The sequence below is a fragment of the Onychomys torridus genome, chromosome X (assembly GCF_903995425.1).
Source record: "Onychomys torridus chromosome X, mOncTor1.1, whole genome shotgun sequence".
Lineage (NCBI taxonomy): Eukaryota > Metazoa > Chordata > Mammalia > Rodentia > Cricetidae > Onychomys > Onychomys torridus.
In genome coordinates this window covers 124242865-124257113 of record NC_050466.1, presented here as the reverse complement: position 1 = coordinate 124257113, position 14249 = coordinate 124242865, and the positions used below count along the sequence as shown (strand labels likewise).

Genomic DNA, 14249 nt, shown 5'->3' with positions numbered 1-14249 from the left:
CACAGCTAAGTGGTCAACTACCATGCTCTGATAATGGCCAGCCACTAACTCACTGTACCCAAATAACATTTGTATTGTAACCCTACTTTTGTTAAGTGTGACATGACTATTTCATAGCAGAAATCTTCCCTCCAAACCATACCAATGCTGGGAGACTGAAGGGAAGCACATTGAAGTAGAAGTCCCATGGGGGCAAATGTCCATTATTATTGGTTATTTAGAAAGTCATTATGTGAGCCCCATTGCTGAATCCTAAACTTCATTTTATGGAACTGAGAAATAACCACAGTCCTAAGACTGGCTTTAAGACATGATTTTTGTTGTTGTTGGTGGTGATGATGGTAGTGGTAGTGATAGCTTACACTTAATGTAGGTTATCATCCACCTGCTCAGTTTTAAGTGCTTTAATGAACATTAAGTTATTTAGTCCTAAAAATCCTACAAGTTAGGCATTGACATCATCGTATTTTAATGATGGGCACAGTGGATGGAGCAAAGAGGAATTAAGTGACTTGCCCCTCAATTGTAAGTGGTGAGTCTGAGATTCTGTCCAGGGCAGTTTGTCTCCAGAATTTCTTTGACTTTTAGCTGTAATCAAATGCATAGTAGGCCATCCTGACTGGCACATAGAAGTCCTTCTGGTTTGCTTGTGACTTGAATTCTCCTGAGAAGCTCCCAGGTACAAGTTACCTAAAAGAGCGAGCACACTCTGTGGGGAAGATGAAGAGCAGAGACTCATCTTTATTTCCAAATGTCCCGATCAGATTATTTTTTAAAAAATTTAAAAATTATTAATTAATCTCTGTTTCTTGGAGAATAGTCAAAGGCCAGAACCTCTCAATGATATAGCAATAGGAGAGGAGGAGATGATTGGTGGGGAAAGACCTAGGTCACATAGCCAAAAGGTTTGTGACTTTGTCAAATTGGCATGACAAGTCAGGGGGTGGACTCTTCTTGTCCTTCTTTGCCTTTCCCTGTGCTTTGCCAAGGCTGCCCATTTCTCTAAAATTAGCTAGAGAAAGGCTTTCTCTCTGACAGTATCTTGTGTACATTTTCCCCAAGTAATTTGCCAGGGACATCTTGGGGACAGTCCTACTTTCCCTTCCTATAGAAATTTCTTGAAGCTTGATACTTCCCTAGGGTCATTCAATAGCCTTTGAAGAAGCTATACTTACTTCAGAATCTCTGCTTGTGAGGCCTATACATCAGTATTTTAATAAAGCTCCATAAATGATTCTGATGTGATTTTAGGACTGTGAATTATTGACAGCCCTACACTGTCTTCCTCACTTTACATATTTGGCTTCCATCATACTCCTGAATCTCTCTCTCTCTCTCTCTCTCTCTCTCTCTCTCTCTCTCTCTCTCTTTCTCTCTCTCTCCCTCTCTCTCTCTCTCTCTGTGTGTGTGTGTATGTGTGTGTACGTGTGAAGTAATATGAAGTGGTTACATGTTTGTTAATCCTACTTTTTGTAATAACCAGGTAGAGACCATTGGAGATGCCTATATGGTGGCCTCGGGCCTCCCAAAGAGGAATGGCAGTAGGCATGCTGCTGAGATTGCCAACATGTCCCTGGATATCTTGAGCTCTGTGGGCACCTTTAAGATGCGACACATGCCAGAAATGCCAGTCCGAATTCGTATAGGCCTGCACTCAGGTAATGGAAGCTGGTGAAGGCAGGAGAAACCATTTGCATGTGCCTCACCAGAGACTTAGAAGAGGAAGGAGAAATGTGTAGATGTCCTCTGATTCTGGACAGCTGGATCATCCTGGTGTCCAGCAATGCTTCACTATCTCCTCCACCAGTGCTGCTGCCTATCCTTCACCGCCATGTCTCCATTTACTATGCTACAAGATCGCCAAGTATTTGTGAGGTTTAGGATAATGTAATCAATTAATCAAGAACATTTTCCTCCGGGACTTATCCCCTCTCTCATAAATGTCTTCAGGCCCCGTCCCCCAGTATCTTTTCCACTTAAGTACTACGTATATGCCGGTGACTGTAGACAATTTATTTATCTATTTTATAAACACAGTTTTAGAACTTAAAATGTAATTACATCCCTTCCTTTTAACACTACAACTCCAGGACAGTCTTTTCCCTTAAGCTTCACACCTATTTGTGACATTTCCACCCGAGCATTTCACTTTGTCCTTAGACTCACCAGGTCTAAAACAGAATTATTTTCTTCCCATACAAATGTCTCTTTAGCCTGTGCTTTATATTTCATTTAGTGTTACCGCCAATGACCTGATTATCATCTTAAAAGTCATCCTGGACTCCTCTCTCCCTCTGGCCTTCAATATTCAACCAGCTACTGGTTATTTTATTCTACCGTGTATGTGTTTATGCCACAGTGCTTAGGTGAAGGTCAGCGGACAATTGACAGTACTTGGTTCTCTCTTTCTGTCATGTTGGTCCTGGAACTTGAACTCAGGTTGTCAAGCTTGGTGGTAAGTGCCTTTGTCTTCTGAATCATCTTGCCAGCCCCAACTGCGAGGTTTTAAACTTCTTTCCCTATTAGACATTTCTTGAGACTGTCTTGTGTCCTCTTGACAATCACTACTCAAGTCTAGGCCACCAGCATCTCCTTCCTGGATCGATCACTTTAATAACACCATATTGCTTCCATGCTCGCCTCTCTCTATTCAACCTTCCCACAATTATCACATTGTCTCATCTGTACCTCATTAGACTTTAAGCTCTTTGGCAGCAGGGGCCATATCTTATTTATATTTTTCATTGACTATAGCAGCTGCTCACCCTCTCTCCAAAGAAAATCTCTGTCCTCATTTGTGCTGCAGTGTCCTAAGTGTACCTCAGTTTGGGTGGTTCCTAATTCTTTCTTTTTTTCTTTTTTCTTCTTGGTTTTTCGAGACAGAGTTTCTCTGCATAGTTTTGGTGTCTGTCCTAGATCTCACTCTGTAGACCAGGCTGCCCTCTAACTCACAGAGATCCACCTAGCTCTGCCTCCTGAATGCTGGGATTAAAGCCGTGTGCCACTGCCGTTTGGCAATTCATAATTATTCCAAATGTAATGTATTTAAATTTTCAAACTGTCTTTTCCAATGAATGAACACAAACCTAGAGCCCCATGCCAGTTTAGTCATGGTCATCAATCAGATAGCCAACAAGCCTGTTGGTTCTCTTCTCATAATGTCTGTCTTTCAGGTCCCCACGTTGGCTGCCTACTTTCCACCATCACCTCCTTTCCAATGCCTTCTATTGGTTTCAGCACATCAGATGACTAATAGCTTTTCTATAGGGTTATCCACTTCTCCTTCAATGCATCCAATACACTGACCAGAGAAGAAAAAAAGACAAAGAATATTCTGCATATAACCTTTGCTCAAAATTCTCTAGTGGGCTAAGGACTACATTTTGTACAACTAACTCATTTAACCCAAACTTATCTGTAGTTTCTCCCCAGATGCCTGAGCTGGAAGAATGCCTTCTCCAAGAACTTCCGAAAAGACCATGCATGCTGAAGTCTCAATCACAATCCTTTCATTTATGTCTCTTTCCCCTGTAACTGAATCCTACTTACCTTCCAAGAGTCTGGGAAAATCTTGCCCACAGGAACCTTCTTCCTTATGACTCTTCACCTTCTAAATGGCTCCAGTTCTTCTGTCTGTACAATTTGCTTGGCCTCAGCCACATTGCCTGGCTTGTCTCCTGCTTGGTAGTCTCTTCTCTTCATTCAGATGTGAATATCTGGTATAATGTAGGCCATATATTATTTCTTTTTGACTCCCATAGTGCTTGCCATGATACCCAATTAGATGCTGTTAAAAAGAAAGAAATGAATTAAAATGAAAATATACATAGTTTTAGTTCTGGTTTTCTCTTATTCACAGCAGAAAGAACCCTTGAAAACAAAAATAATGCCTTTAATGTAGTAAACAGAAAAAATATAATGCTGGCAATTTTAAACATAGAAAAATAAAAAATCAGAAAGGTAAGGCTAGGGGACTTTCAGTAGACTGTTGAGCTCATTTTTCTGTCTGCCTTCTGAGTGTTTTTTTTTTTTTTTCAGTTATCTTGAACATGTAACACGGCCATAATAGTGTAAGAACAAAAATTCCTGCAAGAACAAATGGAAAATAATTTTAGATTATCTCTGCACACTGTTCTTCCACACTACTAGCACAGATAATGGAAAGTCAGCTCTACTTGTTTACACATTTTCTGATTGTCTGAGCAATAATTCTCTTTGTAGACACAGTTGGGAGATAGACTTACAAGATTCTTCCAACCCTAAGGCACAATAAACAGTCACATTTTCTCTTTGCAACAAACCCGTTTGAATCCTGAGTCCTTGTTCAGGCTTTTCTGGTTTGATCCTGATGTTTATTTTTCGTTGTTGGCAGATATCGTCATTTTGAGTAAAAATGTTGCTACAATAGAGGTGTAAATCAGAAAGGTAGTCATGTTTGGAGCATAGTAAATTTGCTTTCTTGTAGACTAGAGTTCATTATTCAATCATCAGTCTTCCTTTAGATTTCTAGATTGGTTTAATGGCAACTTTGGTTCTTCTACAAAGCTGACCCTGCCCTGCTTGTGTGTCTTTTCTAGTAGTGTTGCTTACATACCTGTTGACTCTATCCCCACTCTCCTGCTGTTTAATAGGGCCTGTTGTTGCTGGAGTGGTGGGCCTCACCATGCCCAGATACTGCTTGTTTGGAGACACTGTAAACACAGCTTCACGAATGGAATCAACTGGGCTTCGTGAGTATATGTAGATGGACAGGGTGGGACCATCTTGTGATTAGGAAAGTGGTTCTTCAAGGGGGAAGAAGAAAATGGGGGTACTCGGTGTTTTAAAGAAAAAGGAAAGATAATTCAAGATGATTAGGACTTAGCACACATTTCTCTGGTCTCTAATGGCAAACCAGTAGGGGGTGATGTTGGACTGAACATGTACCTATCCTGTTCTAGAAATAGAGCTGTAGCTAAGTGACACTGAAACAGCCAGTCACTTTGATCAAAACAACTTAAAAAAGTCATTTGGGCAAAAGAAAGAATTGGCTAGCTTGTTAGGTGTGAAGGAGTCATGTAGAGAAAAGAAGTAGGTAAGAGACTGACATTTTCAGTTTTCAACTAGTTTGTAAAGGCACATGAGCCAGCTGCCTCCCAGCTGGCTGCTGTTATTTGCTGCTTTAGTCCAATGTTTTGAACTAGTTAGGACCCCAGGAGTTTCTGGCTTTATCAAATAAACCCATAGAAGTTAGCTAGTAATAATCCTTCAATCTAAGGAACTTGGAATTCCAAAATAATTAATTCCAACTTGCCTGCACATAAAACTCCTCCTTCCTTCAAAATGATCACAGTAGCAAAGATTCTACTACTTCTTCCTTTCTTTGCAAATAAGACTACAAATGATTCTGTCATTGTTGGTTTTTGTGGGCAAGATGCTTTATTGGTTTCTTAGTTGCTCACTGCCTCTATGGAGGTATGGTCAGTACCACAATATGTCTTTTTATTTATATCATGGTTAATGTTATTTTTTTATTTTATTTTATTTTATTTTATTTTATTTATATCATGTCAAATGTTATTATAAGGAAAACATATGGAACAGCATTAAATCCTATATACAGTTTTCATGGATTTTTAAGTGAAAGAAAGCAATCATTTAAACCATCAGCAGTCCTGGTGCTGGCAGCTACTAGGCAAGGCAAGCTCTTCTTCAGCTTCAGCAACATTCTGAAACTAGTCCTTGATGATATGGTGGCCTGTAACACAGCAGGTGGTGCCCTGTGTGACCCCACTCCGCATCATTCATGTACAGAAACAGGTTTATACAATGGATCTAGTCTTAGCCTATCTAGCCTGTGCAGCCATGATTAAGAGGCACCACAGAACTTAGGAAGTGTTTGCAGGATAAACTGTCTGGCATCTGGGAAAGTCTTTAAATCTCCACAGATATGGCAGAAGCCATGGAAGTAGTCCTCCAGGAACCACTCTGTGAATATGACTTTGCATATGACTTTGTGCTTGAAGTGCAACCCACGATGAAGTTAAAGTGATCATGGAACTGCAATGCAGGTTTGGCACAATGCTTAGAACTGATGTAAGCTCAGAGAAGGCTGAGGTCATATTCTTGTATGCACTAGGGAAAACTCCACACATCTCACTTTGGAAATAGAGAGCTGAGAGCAAAAATTGAATGCTGAGATTTAGGTAGCATCTTGTCTAGTCATCAGGCACAAAGAGAAAATGGATGCACTGAATCATCCACAGTAAGTGTTTAGTAAGCCCTGGCTTTGCAAGGACGGCATTGTATGGGACACAAAGAAGCATGTTTGTGTGACCTCTGTGCTCCTGAACCCGGTTAGTGTGCTTTTCTAAAGTCTGTGAACTGAGTATGGCAGTAAGCCCCGCCACTGAGTGAGGGTCTGATAAGAGGTAGCCTCTGACCTCATGTTGGATGTGACACTGGGACGTGTAACAACCGTCTTAATAAAAAAAAGTCAATTTCATCAGTATCTCCTTCACATCCAGTTAAATAGACTGGGATTCTTGAATGGGAGTGATTAGGGACTTTAGAGTGGTCCTTATCACATAGTTAGGCAGTGGTTGAAATCAACTGCCTTTTGAGCTATAGTCCCCCCATAAGCAGGATCACCCGACTTCCTGAAGATCAGATGCCAGTCGGATGGCACCTAGTGGAATGAATACACTAGTCAGGAATGTGGCTTTTAGAAACAGAACCTTTTTCTGAAACAGAGGCTTTGGATGAATGTGATTCAGTGAGAAAGGCAAACAATAGTAGCGCGCTGTTAAGAAAAGGGAAGTCTCTATGAAAATACATGATACAGATTTCTTGTTCTTTTCAGCCATGCCTTCCTAGTCAGATCATAACCAGATTCTAGATGGACCGCTTCTGCGAGTACATATGAGAGCAGCTCTTGGAGTTTTCCTTAAGACTCAATCTCAACAAGGTGTCTGGCCGTATAGTAACAGTTATCAGGAGGCTCAGGGACCTTGTCTCAGGGAGCAAGCAAGCGGTTCATCTTCAGTAAAGAATTACAGTTTAGCCCTCAATCTATTTTTAAAGATCTAGTTCCCCAATGTAAAGCTCCTGTCACATATTGGAATCCAAGACTACAAAAGAATATATCCGTGCACATTTATATCTGGAAGCACACACTGTCCATAAAAAGGGGCATGTCTGATGCCCACAAAATATTGATTGACAGAAATCTCAGGCTATTTCCCACTGATGTTTTAAATATGATAATACTAAGAATGGCTGTAAGTGCACCCATTTTGGAAAAGACAGCTTTTATTCTGAAGGAGGGTTATTATAGGTCTGGATAATTCAGCCTTAATAACAGCCGGTGCACCGTGCTGCTGAAGTCACACTTCCCTCAGCGGAAGTTACATTGTAGTGGAGAGCACAGTGGTGCTTGCTGCTTTCTCCATCTCAACCTTTGAGTCAAATTGACTCCTTGCTGTTCCATGACCTTTCATGTGAGACAGTGTCTCAAGAGGCTGAGAGGTGCTATTACTAATGCCGTCTTTGATGACGTCATCAGTCCTCCTTTTATTTAAGTAGGACTAAAGCTCTCTCTCTCTCTCTCTCTCTCTCTCTCTCTCTCTCTCTCTCTCTCTCTCTCTCTCTCTCCACTTTTCTGAGAGGTTTGTGTACTCTGAAGCGGGGACATTCACTACATTGTTAACGTCTCATGGATTTTACCCCTTCATTTACAGCGTACCGAATTCATGTCAGTCTCAGCACGGTAACAATTCTTCAAACTCTGGGTGAAGGCTATGAAGTAGAGCTTCGTGGAAGAACGGAGCTCAAGGTATAATGACCTTTTGTTTGGGGAACCAAACCCCTTGGACACACCTGTGTCTCGAGAGGTCACAGTCTGTTGAGAAAGCTCACTTGGGAGGGAGTCTGAGACATGGAGCTGCAAGTTGGGCAGATTCTCGAGTTCCATTTGAGGCTGTCTTGTGCTTCATTGTTTTCTTTTTGAAATATTAACCTTTAATGGGGTGTGGGAGAATTGAAAATCTTTCTGCTTTTTTCCCCCAGACACTGTAAGTTCTATCTTTCTAATCAAAAGCACTGTCCAGATTTGGTTTACTAATGAGTTATGCTATTATTTTGATTGTCTAACTTCTGTTTTATTTGCTCTTTGGCACTGCTGAGCATAGTCACAGTATTGTTGAATTTAGATTTTTCTTTTAGCTCACTCAATATCTACCCTTTTTGACTTTCAGTCACATCATTGGCCCATTATATACACAGGTGTTTCTCCAAGGCCAGGAGCACTGGAAGGGTTGGGGATGGGGGCACAGTTTGTTTCCATGAAAGACAATCATTTAATAACATACTTCTTGTCTGTTGAGGCTATTATTTGAACTGGAATTTGGCACTAAGATAATCCAATCTCTCTTTTGGAATTTCCACTGAATTTTCCTTATCTCTCTCATCTTGTGGACCTAAATGTAGGAGATGCCAGGGATCTGTTCTGATGATCTAACTTGCTCCGTTTCAGGAAAGGAATCAAAACCTAGAAAGGTGAAGCCTTTTGACAGAGTCACATAGTCATTTGCCTTCTTAGAACCAGGCCATATCTCAATAAGCCTGATCTGCTTCCATGACACCATGGTATATGAAGATGATTGTTAAGTGATTATTCTTAGGGAAAAGCAAAAGACGAGCATTTCTTTCTGTCATTCATGAATGGTGGTGGTGACTTCCATGTAATTAGATTTAAGGAGTTAAAGATTGGAAGGCCTAACTCTCATTGACCCCCTCTTTGTCTACCTCGTGTTAGTTCAGCTCTTCCAATAGCTCTTTAATATCTTCTGGTAGGTGGGATGCCTCACTTATGAGGGGACAGAGGCTTTTCATCACTTCTGCAGAGGACTCACACAATGGCAGGCAGGGACTAGGGCTATTACTTGGGCAGCAAATCTGATTCTCCTGTACACTCTGTCATTTCCCAGGAGGGAGGGACAAAGGCTGAAGCACTTTCCTCCTATTGCTGGGTACAGAAATTTCACCGAAAAGCCGGAGAACTGAAGAGCTCTCACCTTTGAAAACGAAAAAGAGAAAAACTGGCCCTAGTCCCATGGTGTTTTTTTCTCCCCCCTCTACAGATTCTAGACAGGAGCAGTCAACTCTTTAGGAGTTTCAAGTACACAAATGAGAAATGAGGTTTAACTTCAAAGCAGCCTCTTGCAACCTGAACGTTGCCCAATCCCTGGGAATTTTGGAAGATGCTATAACAAGCATGAAGAAGGAGTGTTTTTTACACGCCTCACTGGGCCTTGGTTTTTAGGGTGGCCGGAGCCTCATGAAGAAGAGACATTAAGAGGGCAGGGTTGAAAGTGAAGAGGAAAGGGGGAATATTGAAAGGAAAGAAGAGAAGACACAAAGAGAAGGGACAACATAGGAAAGGCTTTGTTTGTTTGTTTGTTTTTGTTCATTCCATTTCCTTCTCCAGGAGAGTCAGAAATTACATACTGTATAGTAAGAGTTGGGCAAAGGAGGTTTCTACTGTATTAGAGACAGGTAATACATGCATGTATCAGATGCTACTACGTTTCAGAATGTCTTAATTCAAGATTTTGCCCTCTCGCCAGATGGCGGTGGTGCACACCTTTAATCCCAGCACTCAAGAAGCAGAGTCAGGCGGATCTCTGTGAGTTTGAGGCCAGCTTGGTCTACAGAGTGAGATCCAGGACAGGCACCAAAACTACACAGAGAAAACCATGTCTCAAAAAACAGAAGCGAAAAAAAAAAAAAAGATTTGATCTCTCATCCACTCTGTTGTTGCAAGCAAAAGTTGCACTAGTACTTGGGGGAAGAAAGACCACGTGTATGGACCAGCCAGCTGTGATTTCAAAGATGATGGCTACAAACACGGCCTCAACCTTTAGATCCAGTAGCAATGCTCTTCCTTTAGTTATTTCCTTCACTGAAGTGATGACTTTTTTTTCTATGTTGTTTGCCTTAATGGAATACAGGCAGTGGCTTAGATTGGGCAAAAGCATAGAATATAATAATTACATTGGGTACTCATAGTGATTGGGTGGGTATAAAAAGAAAGAGACCAAAATGAGGAAGATGAGGTAGCTTGGGAATGGACTCATTTAGAGATGACAAGCTTGACTGATCGGGAGAGTAAGCTCCATGCCCACTTAACTCCCTGCTGAATTATATTGGCAACAAGTTTACCAATGCTTAACCAGCCAGTTCTGCTTTTTCAGTATTTTTCTCCTGATAGCTTTATAAAACTCTAGGTCATTTTTATTACCTGTTCAATCAGCTGAGTTTACTTTGGTCACTGTTCTCATGAAATTTTGTACATATCATAGCTTATCAGTTCCATTCTTCAGAGTTTTTTTTAAATATAAACTTTCATTCTGAAAAGATTTCCCGAAACTATTGCTCTCAGCAAATGTATGTTTTCATTGCTAGAGGTTGACGCTTTTAGACTTTGTCTCTAATTTCTGGGATTAAGTAGTATTTGGCTCTCTGGTATATAAATATTAGCATTGTCTTGTGATTTTTCTTCTCCAATCTTTTTTACACCTCTTAATCCATAACACACACAGACACGTAGACACATATACATGCACACACTCACACACACACACTCACACTCACACACACACACACATGCAGATGAACTAAGAAATGAAGAAATAATATTGTTAGGCTTATGAAGGTCTGTTCTCTAATCACTGCATGACATCAGACAAGTAACTCCATCCTTGCTGTGTTTCTGTTTACCTACATAGAGATGTGTTCTTACCTAAGATTACCAGGAAGCTCATTAGTCTCACAACCTTCAAGATCCTAAGAGTTTGGGATTGGGGATTTAGCTCAGTGGTAGAATGCTTTCCTAGCAAGAGCAAGGCCCTGGGTTCGATCCTCAGCTCCACATACACACAAAAAAGATCATAAGAGTTGACTTTTAGCTTCTAAATATGCCCCGTGACTCCAATATATTGAAGAAACCATGTAGTGTGGAGGGAAAGGCTTTAACAATTTGTAGTCTGGAAGACTTGGGTTCTTCAAGTCTGTTATGCTTGCTTATTAATGAGCCGTTTAATGTCATGGACTTCAGTGTCCCAATTTGTAGAATGAGACTGATAATACAAATACCTTCAAGAGCCTCTATAAAGAATAAGTAAGACAGGAGACGTGAAAAGCATCTTAACAGTGTCATGCCAAAGCAAGACGCTGTTATCTGACATGCACATGGTGTGGGGGTGGGGCATCCTCTGGGACTTCCTAGGGATTGATTTTGGGCCAGAGAGTTTGCTCCTGGCTTTGGTTGTTTTTCCCTTTCTTCCTGTCTTCAATAGTGGAAGTTGGTGTTTAAACAGGGAGCCAGGATTCCAAGAATCAGCTTGGATGAGCTTCAACATCTCAAGGAACCCTGGGAGCTTCTTTGCATACTCTTTGTTTTGGACAGTGGCCTGAGCCTGTAACACTCCCATCATCTTTTGCAAGCATTAGTTTGGGCATTCCAGAGTGACCCGGGACTCACCCATAAACTTGGCATTCACAAAGTTTCTTTGGAAATTAACGTGCTGTCCTAGTGGCTTGTAGATCTCAAGAGAGACAGTTACATATGGCTAAGAGTTGAGTCCTTAAGTTTGAGTTCTAACAATATGAACCTTGTAAGAATTGTAAGTGCTCAAAAGTTAGGAATTGCAGTTAATGGAACTGTCTGCTCATTTACTCAACAACTCTGTTCTATAAGGCATTTCACTAAGTACCATGATGGAAGTGACAGGGAAGTAGACAAATAGTGCCTAATGTTTCAGAAAAGGTGGCCTGCTAGTTGTTTTTTGTTAACTATTCTGTGACATGCTTAAGGAGAGAACCATTTTTTTAAATTCAAAACTGTGGTATAGGAAGGATATACAAATACAAGAATGAGTGATAGAGTATATTCTTGTCTTTATTTTTCTCTTCAGAAAACAGAGTAGCATCAAACAGTCCTACTATGTGAAAGTGAATTACATGGTTGTCAGTTAATAGAACTTGGGCTTTGGAGTATTCTTTTTCTATTTGCCTCATGGTGGGTTTGTTTGAACCAAATATTTGCAGACTGCTTGGAGACTCTTTAATTATATATCCTAATTTGTATATGGCTATTGCCATTATTATTAAGGAAAGAATATATGCGACTTTCTGTCTAAATAAACACTTTGTTTCTCATGAAGTGGAGGAAATGAGAAGACAGGCAAAAAATAAGTGAAAGGAGGAGAGAGAAGCACATTAAGTGAAAGGTTTACTAGAAAAGTGGGGGAAAGAATAGAGGGAGGAGTTTCAGGGTCATCAGAGACATAGTCTGCTGGTGACTAGCATGAATTTATGATCTTTCTCTTTGAAGGTTTGCGATTCTTTTTTTCCCTTTGAGACAGGGTCTCACTGCATATCCCTGACTATCCTGGAACTCACTCTGTAGACCAGGCTGGCCTTGAATTTAGAGATCTGCCTGCCTCTGCCTCCCAAATGCTGGGATTAGAGGCATGTGCCACCACTGCTTGTTAATCTGTGATTCTTGACAGCCAACCAATTTGCCTGTAAATGAGAGCATCCTTGGAGTCTTAACCTACCTAGAGGAATCCCCTGTCAGAAAGAAAAACTATGCTGCAGAAACATAGACTTCTCACAGCAATCAAGACACCCTGGGCTTAAAAGTGAAGTTGTAGACGACATTTACATTCTCTTCTGGGTTTTTATACAAATTGTTGGATTGTAGAGCAAGGGGAAAGTATAATCTGCATTCATATACTCTAGAAGGACAAGACAGTGGCTTGCTTAATGCCAAAAGATCAGGGCCAAAATAATAGATAGCACTTTCAGTTGACCATCAGATGTTTGCTTGCTTTGAAGTAAGAAATCCACATGTTGCTGAAGATGGAACTGTCTAGTGGTGAGTACATAGAACATCTGAATGTAGCTTAATATGGTGTTCACTTTGAATCTGGAGCTTGTCTTGCCTCAGGTGAATATGGTGAGGAAGCCATATAGAAAAATAGGTACAAGGAATGTTGACACTGGGAGAACAGAGACTATTTCTGAGCTGAAATGAATGCTTGTACCCTACTGACCAAAGGATGCTTTTAGAAAAATTGACTCTTCTGTGGTGTAAGGTTGTCTGTATTTTCAATAAGGGCAAAGGCACAGAAGAGACCTTCTGGCTTACTGGAAAAAAAGGTTTCACGAAACCTCTTCCTGTACCTCCTCCCGTGGGCAAAGATGGGTAAGTGGAATTCAGACTTAATCATGCGATCAGTTTTCCTCTGCCCCAATCAGGCATACTCTCTTTATACCTATTTTGGTGTCTCCTGCCTGCAGGCAAGTGGGCCATGGCTTGCAACCAGCAGAGATTGCAGCATTTCAAAGAAGAAAAGCAGAAAGGCAGTTGGTGCAAAACAAGCCATAAGGTAATGGCCAGTGAGAAAACAGGGCACAAAATCTTGCCAGATTTCCCAAGCTGCGGCTCCCTTTGGCATGTGTGCCAGCCTCAGACTGTATTCTTTTGGCAGAAGGTAGTGTAGCTGGGGAACTTCCAAGCTCCACTGAGTTGGGCAAAAACCTTATTGTGGAGAGGCCTGTTGCAGAGTAAGTTATACTAGAGGGATATTGGCTGCCATGGCTCGGGAACTCCTTGTCTTCTACATTGATCACATGTTTGAATGCTAACAGCTATGGCCTTTTTATACAGTTATCAGGCAGGTGCACCTGTCTCTCATTGTTGAGCACCTGTGCCATATGGTTAGTCACTGCAGGTCTGTAGATACATCTATCTAGGCAACACAGAAATATCCTCGGTTTCGTGGGATACATTGGAATGGTTATATTGAAGGGGATATTTATGTCATTTCCTCTGGAGGCACTGCTTGATCTTTTCCATGGGTGGAATTGCTAAGCAAATAAGGTTACCTATCCATTGGCTTGGATTCAGGATAAAGTCTCATTCCCTTTTCTCTGCTAAGATGAGATGGCTTTGTAGGAGCAACAGCAAAATAATTATGACTACATAATTATAACTGAGGGACCTACTGGTTCCTTATATTCCACATCTTCTGATAGCTGTATCATCTACAGAATCTTCCGATATCTGTAAATTTTTGTGACTTCATTTTTGCGACAATCACATGTGCTTGTGGATGCCAGTGGTTGATGGCTGATTTGGCTGTCTTCTTCACTTTCTATTTTGTGACAGGGTCTCTCACTGAACCTGGAGCTTGCCATTTCAG

General features: G+C 41.0%; 1 protein-coding gene across 1 annotated transcript in view; it reads left to right on the top strand.

Annotated features, from left to right (window-relative positions):
• Nucleotides 1–13432, top strand: part of Gucy2f (guanylate cyclase 2F, retinal) — an 81281-nt gene extending 67849 nt beyond the window's left edge. Inside the window, exons 14-18 of the mRNA XM_036175380.1 lie at nucleotides 1484–1658; nucleotides 4632–4730; nucleotides 7719–7813; nucleotides 13161–13249; nucleotides 13345–13432. Of these exons, the coding sequence (XP_036031273.1) occupies nucleotides 1484–1658; nucleotides 4632–4730; nucleotides 7719–7813; nucleotides 13161–13249; nucleotides 13345–13432 (546 nt within the window). The remainder of the gene's footprint in view (nucleotides 1–1483; nucleotides 1659–4631; nucleotides 4731–7718; nucleotides 7814–13160; nucleotides 13250–13344) is intronic.
• Nucleotides 13433–14249: the final 817 nt, after the last annotated feature.